This window comes from Tarenaya hassleriana, unplaced genomic scaffold (genome assembly GCF_000463585.1).
Source record: "Tarenaya hassleriana unplaced genomic scaffold, ASM46358v1 Cleome25, whole genome shotgun sequence".
In the NCBI taxonomy this organism is placed as follows: domain Eukaryota; kingdom Viridiplantae; phylum Streptophyta; class Magnoliopsida; order Brassicales; family Cleomaceae; genus Tarenaya; species Tarenaya hassleriana.
Genome location: NW_010965775.1, coordinates 127,324 through 139,528, shown reverse-complemented (window position 1 = coordinate 139,528; position 12,205 = coordinate 127,324). Strand labels below are relative to the sequence as shown.

At 40.6% G+C, this 12,205-nt stretch overlaps 4 protein-coding genes across 9 annotated transcripts in view; 3 read left to right on the top strand and 1 right to left on the bottom strand.

The window, feature by feature from the left end:
• Positions 1-2,450: 2,450 nt before the first annotated feature.
• On the top strand, positions 2,451-3,668 carry LOC104816152 (NADH dehydrogenase [ubiquinone] 1 alpha subcomplex subunit 1). Of its 3 annotated transcripts, none has more exons than XM_010544838.2 (3): positions 2,451-2,588; positions 2,667-2,756; positions 3,391-3,668. In XM_010544838.2, the coding sequence occupies exons 1-2, from the start codon at positions 2,481-2,483 to the stop codon at positions 2,742-2,744; spliced, it is 186 nt and encodes a 61-aa protein (XP_010543140.1). In that variant the 5' UTR covers positions 2,451-2,480; the 3' UTR covers positions 2,745-2,756; positions 3,391-3,668. The 3 variants fall into 3 exon arrangements, with proteins under 3 accessions (XP_010543140.1, XP_010543141.1, XP_010543139.1); XM_010544839.2 differs by having other exon boundaries at positions 3,382-3,668; XM_010544837.2 differs by having other exon boundaries at positions 2,452-2,588; positions 3,396-3,668.
• Positions 3,481-5,476, bottom strand: LOC104816648. The gene has a single exon (XM_010545578.1). It carries the CDS (start codon positions 5,474-5,476, stop codon positions 4,664-4,666), a length of 813 nt encoding a protein of 270 aa, XP_010543880.1. The 3' UTR covers positions 3,481-4,663.
• Positions 5,477-7,452: 1,976 nt separating this feature from the next.
• On the top strand, positions 7,453-10,936 carry LOC104816151 (RING finger and transmembrane domain-containing protein 2). 2 transcript variants are annotated; one of them, XM_010544836.1, is made up of 10 exons: positions 7,453-7,580; positions 7,682-7,754; positions 7,849-8,453; positions 8,814-8,890; positions 8,991-9,159; positions 9,319-9,407; positions 9,531-9,695; positions 9,810-9,887; positions 9,971-10,074; positions 10,631-10,936. In XM_010544836.1, the coding sequence occupies exons 3-10, from the start codon at positions 7,868-7,870 to the stop codon at positions 10,734-10,736; spliced, it is 1,374 nt and encodes a 457-aa protein (XP_010543138.1). In that variant the 5' UTR covers positions 7,453-7,580; positions 7,682-7,754; positions 7,849-7,867; the 3' UTR covers positions 10,737-10,936. The 2 variants fall into 2 exon arrangements, with proteins under 2 accessions (XP_010543138.1, XP_019058398.1); XM_019202853.1 differs by lacking the exon at positions 10,631-10,936 and having other exon boundaries at positions 7,453-7,754; positions 9,963-10,042.
• An 813-nt stretch (positions 10,937-11,749) lies between these two features.
• Positions 11,750-12,205, top strand: part of LOC104816149 — a 2,773-nt gene continuing 2,317 nt past the window's right edge. For all 3 annotated transcript variants that reach the window (XM_010544830.2, XM_010544832.2, XM_010544831.2), the window contains exon 1: positions 11,750-12,011. The gene's annotated coding sequence lies outside the window, so the exon portion shown is untranslated. The remainder of the gene's footprint in view (positions 12,012-12,205) is intronic.

Genomic DNA, 12,205 nt, shown 5'->3' with positions numbered 1-12,205 from the left:
GTGACCAGTGTGACCAGAGTGACCAAAGTGACCAGTGTGACCAAAGTGACCAACATGACCAGTGTGACCAACGTGACCAGTGTGACCAGAGTGACCAACGTGACCAGTGTGACCAACGTGACCAGTGTGACCAGAGTGACCAACGTGACCAGTGTGCCCAACGAGACCAGTGTGACCAACGTGACCAACGTTACTAGTGTGACCAACATGACCAGTCAATACTGGTTTTAGTGATATATATAAGAAAAATGAGGTCATATCTATACACATGTTAGGTCGAATTAAACCGAAAATAAATACTGGGTTGTGCGATGACAACTTGCCTTTTTCCTAGATCTATACAGATCTCACTGAACTGCTGTGATTTGAGGCGATTTTGACGGTAGAATCGGTGAGATTTCGCCGGTAGATTCGACGGTAGATTCTGGTTTTTTTCGGCGAGAATTTATGGGGAGAGAAACGAGAAGAGAGAGAAACGCGAGGCAAATCGAAGGATTTTGCCGGTAGATTAGCTGTGATTTCGCCGGTAATTTCTGGGTTTTTTTCGGCGAGAATTTATCGCGAGAGAAAGTGGGAAACTGCGTGAGGAGATAGAAACAAGAAGAGAGAGAAACGCAAATCGAGAGATTAAAAAAAGGTGTCGAGGGTATTATGGAAAGAGCAATTTTATAAAGGTATTGTCTGAAATGTTTTTTTTTCCCGTCAAGTGAGGGGTATGCCATGAAGTTAATGTAGCAAAATAAGGGCATTTCTGATAATGCCCCGCTTGAAGGTCGATTTTGCAAATCTTTCACCCCTTTTGAACAATTTTTTCTCGCTTTTTTTTTATTTTCCTATTTTTGTGGAATCTGCTTCTAGTCAAGTCATTTTCTGAAAAAAAAAAGGAAATTGAAAGGAAAAAACATACAAAATTGAATGTTTTCTCAAGCAGAATGCTTGCGGAACATGCATGCATAGATGTCATGTGTGTACGTGTACAACAAACAACAAAACAGAACGTAAAGGGAAGTGATTGATTCTGCCACTGGACAAGCGACCAAAATATCGTTTTGGGGAAATTAACGTCCACGAAGGTATATGCCAATTCACAAATTTAGGAGAAAGAGCATCGAGAATCATACATCCAACGGATTGTGATACCCAAGCTACATCTGTTTTGCATTACATACTAATAAAATTCGGCATTGCTTCCAACAATCTCATCACAACAAAATAATCACCTATAGACTGAATATTCATTTGATTTTGTTTGGTTGTCATCCAACCGCATCACAAATAAAATTCGGCAAGGATGAAATTGGTGTGGCTGCTATTCTCCAAGGATAAAGATAGCATGGCTCAAAGCCAACATTTTCAAGCGGCGGTCTTACTGGTCAATCAACTCCTCGCCACGACATACTTGGAATCTACGGAAGCTAATTGGACTACGGAAGCAAGTCAGAAAAAGCACAAAATAGGTGACGGAGCCACCACCTACTTTTGGCTCGATTCTTGGATAGAGCTTGGGCCTTTAATTGTTTTTGCAGGGGAACTTGGACCGAGAGAACTACGAATCCCTCTCCACGCGATGGTCAGGGAAGCAACGAACGGGAAAGGCTGGAAGCTACCACCGGCACGATCAAATGCAACACAAAGAATCCACGAAATCTTAACCACGAAACCTATTCCAACACCAGATAATGGGCCTGACAAAATGCAATGGAAGCAAAGACAAGATCTATTCGCTGGAAAATTCATCTCCTCGGCAACCTGGAGGCTCTTACGTTCACCATCAGTCGAAGTTCCTTGGGCAAGCGCAGTTTGGTTCAAGTAAACAACGCCGAAACATGATGTTATTCAATGGCAGACATTCTTGGGAAGATTACGACACGAGACCGGCTACACCGTTGGGGACTTCAGCAAAAGACTATTTGTTGTGTTATTCGGACGACGAGACGCACAACCATCTATTCCTTCAATGCCAATTTAGCTCCAATATATGGCGCCACTTTGCAGAGAAGATTTAGTGTAACCCCCACTCTTACTACATCAGATGTCAGATTTCATTCAAAAGCTGGACCGACTAGTTCGGAACATTATCTTATCTTGCCAAACGAGCATGCAACCTCATGAAAATTTGTTACTACAGGATTGATATTATATCACAAGGCCTCCCTGATATGTTTTTTGTTAGGAAAGCAATAGGCATAAAAGTTTTATTTTGTTAACCGATTTCAAAAATAAACTACAAACAATAATTTTTTTGGTTAATAAATGCACATTTCATATTTCATCAAAAAAAAATAAAGTGCCATATAAATGTTTTCTTGCGATTTCCACCTCTTTTTTTTTCCTTATATTACGATGGGCCTTAATATGTAACGGTTAAGTGGAGCCCATAAAAAGAAAAAAAATAAGAAATTCGGTCCACTAGGCCCAGATTCGGAAAGTGAATAAGGGGTAGCGTTGTCGTCGCCTCTTCATTGGATCGAAATCGGGAAATGGCGTTGGTGTGGCTCGAAGCGGCTCTGCCTCTCGGAATCATTGCGGGAATGCTATGCATTATGGGAAATTCTCAGTACTACATCCACAAGGCTTACCATGGACGGGTATTCCCCTTTTCCCTTCTTCTGCTTCTACTTCTAGGGTTTTGAATTTGTTTGATCCGAATTTGATCATCGATGCAGCCGAAGCACATCGGTCACGACGAGTGGGATGTTGCCATGGAGAGACGCGACAAGAAGGTTTTGGACAAATCCTCTTGATCCCCTTCCCAGGTCACACCCTCTCTTTCTCCTTCCGTAATTTTACTGTTAGGATTCGTCTCTCTCCGTTTCCCGAAATTTCAATTTTACTTATTTCGTCATGTTCTACTCTACATATATTAGTACATTACCCCCTTTTCGTGTTCCTTCACCTGCCATACCGATGCTTGAAAATTCCACCTGCGGACCTCTTTGGCTCTCAATTGGGATGTGTCTATAGCTAATAAGCCACTCTACTGACTTCCTTAAGCGTCCAGCCTGCACAGAGATGGAATTGTTTTAAGGATCATTAGCTATTGCTGCTGCTCTACTGTTTTTATGTACTCATGCCTAGTTCATTATCATGGGCGGATCCAACTCTTTAGCAGTGGGGTCACAGGCCCCCACCCTTTTTTTACAAACAAAATATTTTCTTTACAAAATTTATAAAATTTTACACAAAATTATTATATGCCCCCATAAAATAATTAAAATTACTATTATGAAATTAACTTTGCCCCCAATCATAAATCTTTCTAAGTCCGCTATTATCCTTTGAATCTTCCATGCCACTTGTGCCTTGTCCGCCTGGAAATCATCTTTCTAGTGCTGCTTTTATCCTTGTGGAATTTGTTTTAACTCAAAGCTGAATAACCAGCCTATTTAGTGCAGGGACTTGAGGTTGGCAATATCAGTAACTAATAAAGAGCTTTCCAGAGAGCTGTGTCTTGTTGAAAAAGATGCTGGAGGGTCTATATGTGTCCTTCCCATTTGACTTTCCTTTGGTATGTGATTTTGGATAAAGCTTTTCGGCTACAAGAGGCCCTTTTCTCCTGTAAAAGTTTGTTGATTTGTACGAGGTTATTTTTTCTTATAATTGCTGATTATTGTGCTTGCTAAGGTAGCAAGGTTAACTGAAACTGAAATTCACTCTCGTTTTGTGAATGCGTGTCTGGAAAGATGAACTACTTGGTTGGCTTATTGAAAGGTGTTTTCCGTCTGTGTATTATCCATGCCTTGTAATACTTTCTGGAGGATTGCCTCATCAAAGTCAAAGCATCTCAGAGAATGGGAATCAGCATCCTTACAAGAACTTTAGCATGACAGTTACAGTGAACGTGCATTATGTGGTTGGGTAGGGGTAGGGCAGGGTAGGGTTAGAGTTGATTTTGGTTTTTCCAAAAATGACATGTTTTCCCTGCAAACGATTGGTAGGACAAGCTGTCTAAAGAGTGAGATTGGAAAGATTGAGGCGTGTGCTTTTGGGTTGGAGCATCGTTCTGGTCTGTTACCCATCAGACTTCATGGTAATCATTTGAAAATCCCCAAAAGCTGGACAGTTATGACTGTTGACTTGTGTTGGGGGAGGCTCATGACATGTTGTAGAATGCAACGTCTCCACTGGGATCTGGGATGAGGAGCATAGACTGGTTTTGCAGATTACTGAAGAAGGGAGAGGATTGCATCATTATCACTATCACATGCCTCCCCCACTTATGGTTAATGGTAAAGATGGGTCTGAGCGTATAAGCGATGAACGCTCAAAGGGTTGAGAGTCCAGACAGGGCCTCTGTTTTTTGGTTCACATGGGGACCCTCTGTCTTCTATTCAAGGCTCCTTTCAGAGTGTTAACCTTTGCCCCGTCAGTGCTAGCATCAATCAGTGTTCAAAGTCCTGACTGAAGATTTGTGAATGTCGTAGAAAAATGTGACGTTTAGGAATCGTTGATCGTGAATACTTGAGATGAAAAAGCGCTGATTTTTTTCCTCTTTTGGTCAGAAGGATGAGGTAGGTACAATTGCTGTCTAAAAAGACATGAGTATAAGAGCATGAGAATGTATAGGGAATCCGAATCTTTGTTCTTCAACAGAAACTGACAGACTTAATCGGATCGTGATGCTGGGACAGCTCAATGACGCAACCAACAAAACATTGGGAGTTTATTCAGTCTGGAGAATGGGTTGTGTCCGAGTTGTAGGAGCGGTGGGGGCCTTGGTATCGCCGACGAGTGTTATCCTCAGCACATCTCCTGTCTCTCCGGCTCTCTCCATCTCTCGTATTCTCATCTCAAGCCTGTGTCTCCTAATCCACCACACCAAGAACAACGTCAATAGCCCCAGCAGTAATAAGGCTCCTCCCACTGATCCGATGACTATCCAACTATTGGGGCTGGACTTGTCCCCTGACTTCACCACGATCGAGAAATGCCCCTGCTGCAGGGTCTCGCAGGTGTTCCCAACCATGTTGCTGAAGATCACGAGACCCTCTAAATCAAACCTGACGCATCTTGCGCTTGAGCCTTGAGGAATGCGTCTGAGTTTGGAGAATTCGATCCTTATGGGATCCCCCGACGCTCTCATGTCCAGCTCCTTCAAGTTCGTGGCTGTGAGATTTGTAGCGTCGTAAGCCAGAAGACCAAGGACCGGAGCAACGTAGTCGTAGCCGGAAAGAGGATAATAAAATTGAGAAAAATTGGCCAAGTTGTGGTAAACCAAGGCGAGCCTCTGCACGTAGGGCTTGACGATGACGCCACTGGGAATGGAGAACTCCTTGAAAGCGGCGACTCCACGTCTTCTGAAGCTTCCATTCCTGAGCCTTATGGCGGCAATCTTGATGCCCGTCAGGTTGGTCGGGACAGTGCCGTCGTAAGGAATGCCTGTCTGTGGACGAACCAACACCCTGAATGCGTAATCCTGGAGAAGGGCATCGAGAGAGCGGGCCGTTGATTGACCAGTCACATTCACACCACTCATATCCTCAGTCTTTGCATTACCAGTGTAATGTACTGTGTAATTTCACATTTGACCCATTCAAGCTGTGAACAAAACAGTAAAACACTGATGAAGGCTGGAGGGTGTTAATACATGCCATTTGTTAATAGGCAGACGTCTCTCTACCTGCAGTTTCCTTTTGGACAAACTTAATTTCCTTTGGTTTCATCATGTTTGGTATCCACAACAGCAATTACATTACGATTAAAGACAATACGTAATGAGTCGATGAATTGGCGTGACAGATCAAAGGGGTAGATCCCGTGGGATCCCTAGGACGACCAAGAAGCACTGTCTCCGGAATTGTGAGTAGGATAAAGAGAGAGGTGGAGGGAAAACTGTGGAAAGCCAATTGGATACTGTGCTGATTTGAGGAGGAGATTGCGAAAGGCTCTTTCTTCTCAGCAGGGGAAGGAGATAGATGAGCCTTCACTGTTGGCTTAGTGGTCGCCGGCAATGAAAGAGTATTCTCACTCCCATTTCTACACATATACAGCCTGTTTCCTTCTCTCTCATACACAGGCTGTTAATCCTGATGGTATAATAAATAAATAAATAAAAAGTAGCATAAAATCTTTAACCTGCACAAAAGAAAAAAAATGAGAAAGATCCGTCGTATTTATGTTTATTTATAAAATGTGCCGTTGAGACACCCCTCAACTGTCTGTGATTATCCACTTACACTAAAAAAAAAACCCCATTAGTCTCTACAGTTGTTTTTCTTTTTGCCGGCCAACATAGAAATCTGTGGCTGACCCATATAAAATCTTAAAAAATATCAGATCAATTGAACAAGTCTGGCCAGAATAAAAAACTAAAATGTCGCTCTTGTTTCATTTAATTTTTTCTTTCTTTTTCTGAGTTATTTGCTAGATGATTTTGTTATTAATAATCGAATCCTAAACAGATATGAAATATGTAAATATTATTTATATTTAATGAACGAAAATTGACTATTACTATTACATTCTCCATTTAGTAGATTCTATCTTCAGCTGTATATAAATTTAATAAAAATAAAATATTGAATTCTTTATACTCAATTTTATATGATTTTGAAACAGCAACACATTGAATTTGTATATGTAAATAAATAAATACACATGGATATATGATCTACAACTTATTATATTAGAATAATTTATCAATTTCTAGTTCTATATATAGGCAGACACGCACGCGTGTATATCATACCTAGAGAAATAAACACAAAAATATGGTGAAAAAATATATGTGATATAAAATTTACGAGTTTATTAGTTTTTTTATACGGTTTACTCCTTCCAATTATATATTATATTTGTTTGTTTTCTTGTTGCTGTGTTCAATCAATTATGATTTCTAAGTTCACTTTATTTGTCATTCTCTCTCTTTCCTCTTTATCATTCTCTCTCTCTCCTTTTTATAATATACAATCCCCTTACTCAAAATTATATCATTAAAGATACTTAAATATTACAAAAATATTAGACCAAAATTTTATTTTATTAATTGTTATTTTTTATTCATCTGTTACTTTTCCAGTCTTCTCCCATACAAATAGTACAATTTTTTATTTTTTATGTTATGTTATTATTTTTTAAATAATAATTAAAATTTGAGAAAATATAAAATAAAAAAATTATATAAAATATAAAACTTTAGCAGAATAATTTTTATTATCATAAACAATATAGATCATAGATGTGTTTGCTTGTTTAAAAAAAATGAAAAGTGAAAAAATATCAAGCCCATCATGGATTAAGGGCCTAAATAATTTTTATTTATGGATAACTATGTTGATGGGTTTAAAGGGCTTAGACTTTGATATAGGCCCATTTAAGAATATGAACAATTAGTTTCGTAAGGGCTTTAAAAAAAAAGTAATATGGGCTATAGGGTCGGCTCATCCAAAAAGTCAACCCAAGATGCGAATAATCAAAGAACAATAATAATTGGCGTTCACTTGCTTTTTTTTTTGTTCCCTCTGTTACTTCTCTCCGCGTTTCGCCTCTCTCTCTCTGCCCGCTCCAGCTCAGAGGGCGACTCAACTCTCCGGATCTCCGCCGTCGTTTTCTCTTTCTTCCGCCTCTTTCCGCTATCCCTCGTAGCTCCGTTAGCTCCCTCTGTTGTGGACGCGATTTGGCGTTGAGACCATAGTCAACGCGATTACCCCCTTTACTTCTGATATTTTTCCTTTTCCTCCAGGATTCTCCGGGATACTGGATGAGATATTGGATTTGATCTCGACAAGCTCGTCGTCTGGTTCTCGCCGTCGCAGGTACGTTCTTTTTCTGCTGTCTCTGTTTATTACACGCAATTTTCTGCGGCTGGGTTCCCGCAAGTGTTAAAGGATTGTGCAAAATATGATTTAGGGTTAGGGGTCCTGCTCAAATGGAATCGTCCGCCATCAATACTGAAAATTCTAGGAGAGGTTCTCTTAGTAGTGAGAATTCCAGAAGATACTCTATACTTTCGGCTTCTAACATCATCCAGGCGCCCATATCTACCTTGCTAGAGTATTCGGGTCTGTTGCGAACGAGAGCAGGTCCTCTTGGTCAGGAAGCTGAGATTCTGATCCACGACGGTCTTCAAAACCAGAGCCGTCTTGATGATTCTGCTGCTTCCTCCAATGGTGAGGTTGCCATTAGGATCATTGGGTCGGGGGAGCAGGAAACTGACGGTGAAAGCAGTGTCAGAGAAGCCACTGGACATCGACAGGGTGAAGTTTCTGTTCATCAGATCGATGGGTTGGTTTCTGAAAACCATGGTGACCGTGGGGCTGTGGTTACTGCAGAAGGGTTATCTCAGGCTTCTCCCATTTCAGTTGGTGACTCTGAAGCTGGTGATGCCATAGGCTCTGACAGTCGAGATTCTCCTTACCAGAGATATGACATTCAGCAGGCTGCGAGATGGATCGAGCAAGTTCTTCCCTTTTCTTTGCTTTTGTTGGTTGTTTTTATCCGCCAGCATTTGCAGGGTAATGCTCTTTATAATTCTATTTTATCTAATTTTCCATTGTCTTTGATGCAAATGCAATACACGACAGCGGCATCTCTAAATAATCTTTAGAAGAGTGGCTCCAATTCAGATGCCATTTCGTTGTTGCTGTTGGTGTTGTTGTTGTGGTGGTTCCTTAATTTGCTTGTGGTTGGCTTATTCTGTGAACCTCAGCTTGTTGTCCTATTGTTGTGCTAATGATGAAAAAAATGTTAGTTGTTGAGTTTATGACAAACATAAATAATCAGTTGTCTCCTTTTACTGTCCTTTGTATGTCTTCCATGGCTTGCGGCCTTGTTTAGTTTTGTGACTCTTGCTCATTTGTGTGGTTCATATTCAGGTTTCTTTGTCACAATTTGGATTGCTGGCGTCCTGTTCAAGTCAAATGATATTCTAAAGAAACAAACATCTTTGAAGGTTTTACATAGTGCATTTACTTTCTCTTTCTCTTTTTGTTTTTTTTTCCGACTCATTATTGGAAATGGTTAGTTTAGACACAAGCATATATTGAATACAGGGGGAGCGACAGATCTCAGCTTTGATAGGCATCTCTGTAGCATTTACAGCTCATGCCATCGGTGTTTATTGGTGGTTTTGGGAGGATGATCTATTATTTCCATTGATCATGCTGCCTCCTAAGTCCATACCACCCTTCTGGCACGCCATCTTTATCATAGTGGTGAACGGTGTGTATCTTCTCCAGCAAATTGTTTGCTGCATTGGTTTTCAGTCGCTATTGGAATTGTATAATGTTAAGGTTTTTAAAATTTATGTCATTCCTGGACATTTGTGTCCATGTGGGATCATTTAACTCTGACTCAAGTTATTTACATTTATCCTCTCAGATACACTTGTCCGGCAGGCAGCAATGGTGCTGAAATGTTTTCTATTGATGTATTATAAGAACAGTAGAGGTCGAAATTATCGCAAGCAGGTGATGTAGAGAAACTTTATATTATGTCTCATTAGTTTTATCTACAATAAGGGGAGCTTGCTGTGCACATGTATTTGAGGGGGAGGGGCGTTTGACATCCTTTGCTCGTTTGCTTTTATACAGGGTCAAATGCTAACGTTAGTTGAGTATCTGATGCTTCTGTACCGCTCGTTGTTGCCTACCCCTGTCTGGTACCGTTTCTTCTTAAACAAAGAATACGGAAGCCTCTTTTCCTCGCTTATGACAGGGTTGTACCTAACTTTCAAGCTCACTTCAGTAGTGGAGAAGGTTGTTGCTTAGGAAGCACTGGGTTTTTTTTACATCCTTCAACTGTTGTTTTCTCTGATTTACACTACTTCCCTCTCTTTCCTGAGCTGAGAGCAAATTGGCATTGAATTTCAGGTTCAATCCTTCTTTACTGCACTGAAGGCATTATCACGCAAAGAAGTGCATTATGGGTCTTATGCGACGGCAGAGCAGGTGCACTTTATTTCCCTTGAGGTTTTTTTCTTAGGTCCCATATGATTCAAGACAAATAAACTAAAGGTCATTTAGCTCTACAGGTGAATGCGGTGGGCGATCTGTGTGCTATCTGTCAGGAGAAGATGCATGCCCCTATTCTCCTTCGCTGTAAACACATATTTTGTGAAGATTGTGTTTCGGAGTGGTGAGACATTTCTTATACTGCATTTGCTTCTGTCCTTGTTTGAAATGGCTGCAATTTACCCTCCTATGGTCAAAGCTGCAGTTACTTATAAAACTGTGGTGGTCTCATTGGCTACCTATCTCTGTCTTGATTGCTCCAATAAACTTTTAGGACCCCCCTGGCACTTTAGTAGTTAGTTCTTTGAGATGATTTTTACACGCAAGTTTGTGAAAAATGATTTGAGCCTAGCATAGGCCAGCACTTATCAAATACCTGTGTTGTGGAAGGAGCGATATGGAAGGTTGAGAGTGGTTGGAGAAGGATGTCAGAGTTAGAGTTGTGGTGGGGTGTTAGGATCCCATATCAATCAAGTTTTGTATTGATTACTGGCTTTTAAGATTGTATTTGTGTTTCTGCCTTAAAGCTGATTCGCAGAAAGGGTGATGAGCTTGTGATAATTGATCTCAGGCTAGTATGAACTGGGTTCTTAACTTCTTATGAAGAACAAGATATAACGTTTTGTTTTTGCTCTACTCGTTTGTATCTTAAAGACTGACTGAACAGTGTGTTTTTACAGGTTTGAGAGAGAAAGGACATGTCCATTGTGCAGGGCCTTGGTGAAGCCAGCGGATCTTAGATCATTTGGTGATGGATCTACAAGCTTGTTTTTCCAGATATTCTGAACTCTATAATGCAGGCACGGAGTTTCGGCTTGACTGCTTAAACACGCTCATATCCTCAGTCTTTGCATTACCAGTGTAATGTACTGTGTAATTTCACATTTGACCCATTCAAGCTGTGAACAAAACAGTAAAACACTGATGAAGGCTGGAGGGTGTTAATACATGCCATTTGTTAATAGGCAGACGTCTCTCTACCTGCAGTTTCCTTTTGGACAAACTTAATTTCCTTTGGTTTCATCATGTTTGGTATCCACAACAGCAATTACATTACGATTAAAGACAATACGTAATGAGTCGATGAATTGGCGTGACAGATCAAAGGGGTAGATCCCGTGGGATCCCTAGGACGACCAAGAAGCACTGTCTCCGGAATTGTGAGTAGGATAAAGAGAGAGGTGGAGGGAAAACTGTGGAAAGCCAATTGGATACTGTGCTGATTTGAGGAGGAGATTGCGAAAGGCTCTTTCTTCTCGGTTAGCTCACTTTTTCGCTCACACACGCTGTTTGTTTTCTGCAGGAGATGAGAGGTGAACAGAACGGATGTGAGAAATAAGGTGGCGAAGCAGGAGAGCTTACAAAAAAAAAAACCCGGGAAGAATGGCTAATCCAAAATGCATCAAGCTATTGCAACTTAGAACTCTGTTTCTAGTAATTTGCAGGTGAAAAAAAAACCACCTTGCAAAACCAAAAAAGGAACTTGCATCAAACTTGGTAATAGCTGGGTACAGAACAGGGACAGGAAAGACTCCGAGTCGGTGAGAGTCTTTAACGTGAAACCCTCTATGAGAAGCTTTCGTGGTGCTTGGCTTGCTTGGTGACGAGGCGTGATCGAACTGAACCGATTAAGATATACCATAATCGAACTGAATTCGACATAAAAATTGAACGGTTATATTTTTTTAAATCTAAAAAAATCGAAATCGAACCGATTAAAAAATTAATAAAAAAACGACAATTTTTTTTAAAAATGAGTTTAAAAAAAAACAGAATGTACTAATAACCGAAGCTAATATATCCATAACTGAAATAACCCAACCGACCGAAATGGCCACGCCATTGGTGACTGCTTGGGGGATAAAAGATGAAATTCAGAGGCCCCACTTGTTGGTTTGGTTCAATGTTGACCCCTTTGCCTGAAGCGAGAATTCTCTGAATCCGGCCGTTCTCCGCATTTGCTCAAGTGAAGCCGGCGTTTCGTGTTGATCGACTCTATTCCTTTCAGCTTCTTTCCTGAAGATCGGTCTCTGTAGACTTTGATCCCTTGCGTCTTTTCTGGTAATAGATCCTTCGCCTGATTTTGTCTCTGTGTTTAAGCAATTTTTTCCACACAATTCGCTGAAATCATCTGCAGAGTTGCCTTCCTTTTGTCATATGCGTAACCTAAGCTCTGTAGCTAAAGTCCTCGACTTCTGGATCTATTTTGTACTTTGGTCTCAGATATAGCAATCTTCTTCTTTCCCTGCTCGAAT